The sequence below is a fragment of the Malurus melanocephalus genome, unplaced genomic scaffold (genome assembly GCF_030028575.1).
Source record: "Malurus melanocephalus ecotype Western Australia unplaced genomic scaffold, MMel_1.1 scaffold_1117, whole genome shotgun sequence".
NCBI lineage: Eukaryota > Metazoa > Chordata > Aves > Passeriformes > Maluridae > Malurus > Malurus melanocephalus.
Genome location: NW_026624349.1, coordinates 24363 through 28769, shown reverse-complemented (window position 1 = coordinate 28769; position 4407 = coordinate 24363). Strand labels below are relative to the sequence as shown.

The window sequence follows — 4407 nt, the reverse complement described above, 5'->3', positions numbered from 1 at the left end:
CCTCTGATTTGTCTTTTCTCTTTCTATTTTTTTAAACCAAAATCCTCAGGCTTCTTCCTGTGATTTACTCCATGAACAGCATTTTGATTTGATTTTGCACATTGGGATACAGCCCTTATTACAGGTATTATAGGCAGCTAAACTTCTTTCATATTTGTGCCTAGAAGTCCCAGAACAACTGAACTGGAAACCACTARCTTTGATATAAAGATGAATTTTCTTATTGACAGTTATAAATAATAAAAARCAGAACAAAGTTTTCAGCTTTGTCTAATAAATTCAGTGGCAACTGAAACTCCTTGCAAAACTTTTCTGGCATTGTGAAAAGCATAATGTGATATAATAGAGATAATTGCAAACACTATTAGAAGGAATGATTTCAATCTTGCATTATAAATCAAACACCCTTGTTTGCYAGTATGTTGCTTACATAAACTAAAATGAAAACTGTGCTATTCTTCAGTAATGATCCAGAATTATTTAATTATTCTCTTWAAAGTGATTGTGTTTTGGACCATCAGGGCAGATTATAATAAGAAATCTAATAAACTTTTGATGTGTAAAGCCACACTAAAAATGAGCTATATCCAAGTACAGAAAAAAAACCAATATTTTATTTATAATCTCAGTTTAGTGTTTGAACTACAAACTCTGGTTCTAGAATTGCTTAAAAGATCATGGGTTTTATAGGCTTTCACAAGTAAATTAATTTTTTGTTTGTTTTTTTTTTTTTTACTTTTTTTCCACTTTTTTCACAGAATGGTGCTTTCGGTAAATACAGAGCAAATCATTACATGGAGAAAAAAAAAAGTTTACTTGTTTGTTTTTCTCACTTGCAAAGTTACTGTTATTATTCCATTCTCTGTTGAATAATTTCAAAAAGGGCATGAGAAAACAAAAGAAAAAAGAGAAAGTGACAAAATAGACCGAATCTCACCACTAGAATTCACCATAAAAATTCCCAAAGTGTAACAGGATTCTTACAAAATTTCCTAGATCAGTTCTTTTAGGGAATCAAGATCTCCTATGAAAAATATGGCAAATGGGAGCCAGGGTAGGTTGGGCAGGAAAACGGGAACGAGGAGGGTAAATAACTGCAGCAAAAACAGGTTCTGAGGAATACACATAATTTTGTCTGCTTTAGATCACAATAGAATTTTTAATAAATAAATTTCTTTTTCTTTGTAAAGACACTTTTGAAACAGTAGATTTAGCCCAGTCATTTGTGTCATTTGTTTTATAAACCATCTTTTGTTGTCCCCCCACCCCCCCCTTAATGTCATAAATGTTTTAGATTTGAGTCTCTTGAACATTGTCTTTCGAGTTCATTCGGATCAATAACGGTTCATGCACTGAACTGTGTATTGAATTTATTGTGTTAACTGTTGTTGTGTGGTTGAAAGGAGATTTATAAGAGTTATAGTGATTTAGGTGCTCATGCTCTATTGCTGGCATGGGCAAATGACTCTCTATGGGTGTGTCACCTGTAAGCTCATCATCCACATTAATGATCTCTACAGTCCGTGTTGGAGCATGATGGTTCTGCCGGTGATGCTGTTTCCTCATTTTGTAGAAAATTACCAGCATCACGGCAGCCATGAGGGTGATAGCCACAAAACAACCAATTATGATTTTGGTAGTCTTCATAACCTCATCTATTCCTGGGATCCCGTTGTTTGCGTCCGTCACAGGAATGGTGAACGTTTTTTCTGTTGATCTTGTGCTCTGTGGAGTGAGTGAGGTTGTCATGTTAATGGTTTCCCAGTTGGTAACTGGTGTGGGCCCAACCTGCTCTGTGGTCTGTGCCTCATCCTGAGAAGGTTCCACAGTCTCTACCGTGACAGTTGAAAAGTACGTGTAACCAGGGTTATCCAGGGCGGTCACATTCAGCGTGGCAGAAGCCGTGGTATTCCCAACAGAGTTACTCACCATGCATGTGTACAAACCTGTGTCTTGCACAGTTACCTTTGTAAAATTTAACGTGCCGTCGCTGAGCACAGCAATCCGAACTCTGTACGCCCCATGTGTCATTACAGATCCATTTGGAGTAATCCAAGAGACAGAGGTCAAGGAGGTCGATGCCCGGCATTTCATCTCTGCAGCCATGCCTTCGGTGACGTTGAGGTCTGCTGGTGGCTCCACTATGACTGGAGCATAACATGTGAAGTAATTCAGGTCCAGCTCACCGATGTACCTTCCTTTTAAACTGGGAGGCGTGTGGCAACGGGCACAGCATGCAGTATTGGAGGGTGCCTTGTCTTTAATCCACCAGCTGAGCCAAAGGATATCGCAGTTGCAGTTCCAAGGATTGTGATGCAAGTGGATCCTTTCTAGGCGGAGCGGTGTGAACARGTCATGAGGCAGTAGTGTTAGATTGTTGTGTGCCAGGTTGATCTCTACGAGTGACTGAAGGTTATCAAAAGCATTCCTTTCTATCACTTGAATCTGGGACTGTATCATCCACAATTTCTGAAGATGCATCAACCCTTGGAAAGAACCAGGCCGGATGGCAGTCAGGTGATTCCCAGAAAGATCTAACTCATCCAGTTTTACAAGCGGAGTAAGGTTAGGAATCTCTCGAAGATTGCACATGGCAAGGTTCAAATACCTCAAGTTGGACAGACCTTCAAAGGCACCTTCTGAGATGTATGAAAGCCTTTTCAATTCCCCCAAATCCAACCTCCGGAGAGAAGGGATTCTGTTAAAAGCGTAAGAAGGGATGCTCTCAATGGGGTTGTTTCTCAACCACAGTTCCTTCAGTTTTGACAGGTATACAAAAGCCCCATTTGGGATAGTGGTCAGACGATTGTCAAAGAGTTCCAAAGTGTTGAGATTGGCCARACCATTGAAAGCCCCTATTTCAATTGTTCTGATGTGATTCCTGCTGAGCTGCAGGATTTCTAGGTGCCTCAGATGCTTGAAGCTATTAACTTTAATGATTTGGATCTGGTTCTCATGGAGATTGAGTAGCCGGGTGTTGGTGGAGATGCCGTCGGGCACGTCTCTCAGATTTTTCCGTACACAAATCACTTTGCTGAACTGGTTGCTGCAGGAGCAGACAGAAGGGCAAGTTTGAGCCCTCACTAGACCAGCCACCACAAGAAGCTGAAGAGCCAACAGCACCACAAGCAGGGGGTCAAATAGGGCCCTGTTAAACCTAGGACCTATCATTATCTGCTGTGGATGTAAGGTCATCTTGTTCAACATTCATAATTTATTTGGTGTTGGTCCTTCTGGAGTTTGAATCGTCTGAAAGAAAGGAAGAAGGGAGAAGGAGAAAATTAAGTTAATCTCAAATAACTGTTCTCTAACCAAATGTTTCTCAAGTCCTTTCAGTCAACTCARCCAATTTCTTGAAATTCAGTAGTAAGAATAGCTATAGAATTTCTAATATTGTATTTCTGTACAGACATGTATATCAGCTGCAACTGGCAAGGAGATAAGAAATAGCCAGACATTAGCTCTTCCTGCACATTCCAATGTCATTTTCATGCAGGTGGATGGCAGATAAGAAGTTCAACCACAGTGAATACCTGAAAGAAATGCTGTAACTCAGGGGAGAGTTGAAAGAAATGACAAGAGTCTCAAAAGGCAAAAGTTAGTAACACAGGAGCCTACTAAGATAGGAATTGTCAGAGTATTCAAGGTGTTAACCTTTTTTACACATTGCAAGACAAGACAACAGATAATATGAAAAGTGGAGACTCCTGTTTGGTATGGGTAAAAACCTTTGTCTATAGAAACATGATTCCTGAATCAAGAGTTTAACTGGAAGTAAGTCTCTCATCCTGAATGTCATGCAGATGACATGGCAAGGTCTTGCCTATTAGAATTAAAATTAAAAAAAAAAAAAGAAAGAAAAAGAACAGAAGCATGATGAGCATCATCCCATTTAATGATATTTCCTCTTCAATTCTTTTGTTTGGCACCAGCAGCATAGAAACACTCATGTACTGAACACAAAAATAAGAATAGCCATTTAAATGCTGAAAAATATCCCTGTAGCTTCAGGGTTGGCAGCTTCACTGGCACCTTGAAAAAACTCTCAAAAAATTCTTACGGCAAGAGGAAAAAAGACTTTTACACTACAAATGATCATTACCATTTTAAGAACTTCAGYACTGATTCATTTGTGGCAGCTTTTATAAGTCCCCAGCCTTCAGTTCATTTTCAATCTGCTGCTCAGTTCAAGATTCCTCTGTTGCCGAGATTAATGAAATTTCTTATAAATCAGCCAGAAGTGAAGTCTTAGAAATTACAGCAAGCTCAAAGCGTATTTATAACCTAGAGCACCCAGATGGATAGTACATATATATTCAGTAAAACAAAATACCATAAGGCAACGGTTTTCCACTCCAGGCTCCAAATTGATTCATTTTGTGTAAAAAAAAAAAAAAAAAAAAAAAA

General features: G+C 39.0%; 1 protein-coding gene across 1 annotated transcript; it reads right to left on the bottom strand.

Annotated features, from left to right (window-relative positions):
* Positions 1-235: 235 nt before the first annotated feature.
* LOC130586268 (leucine-rich repeat-containing protein 4C) lies at positions 236-3375 on the bottom strand. The gene has a single exon (XM_057387020.1). It carries the CDS (start codon positions 3205-3207, stop codon positions 1291-1293), a length of 1917 nt encoding a protein of 638 aa, XP_057243003.1. The 5' UTR covers positions 3208-3375; the 3' UTR covers positions 236-1290.
* Positions 3376-4407: the final 1032 nt, after the last annotated feature.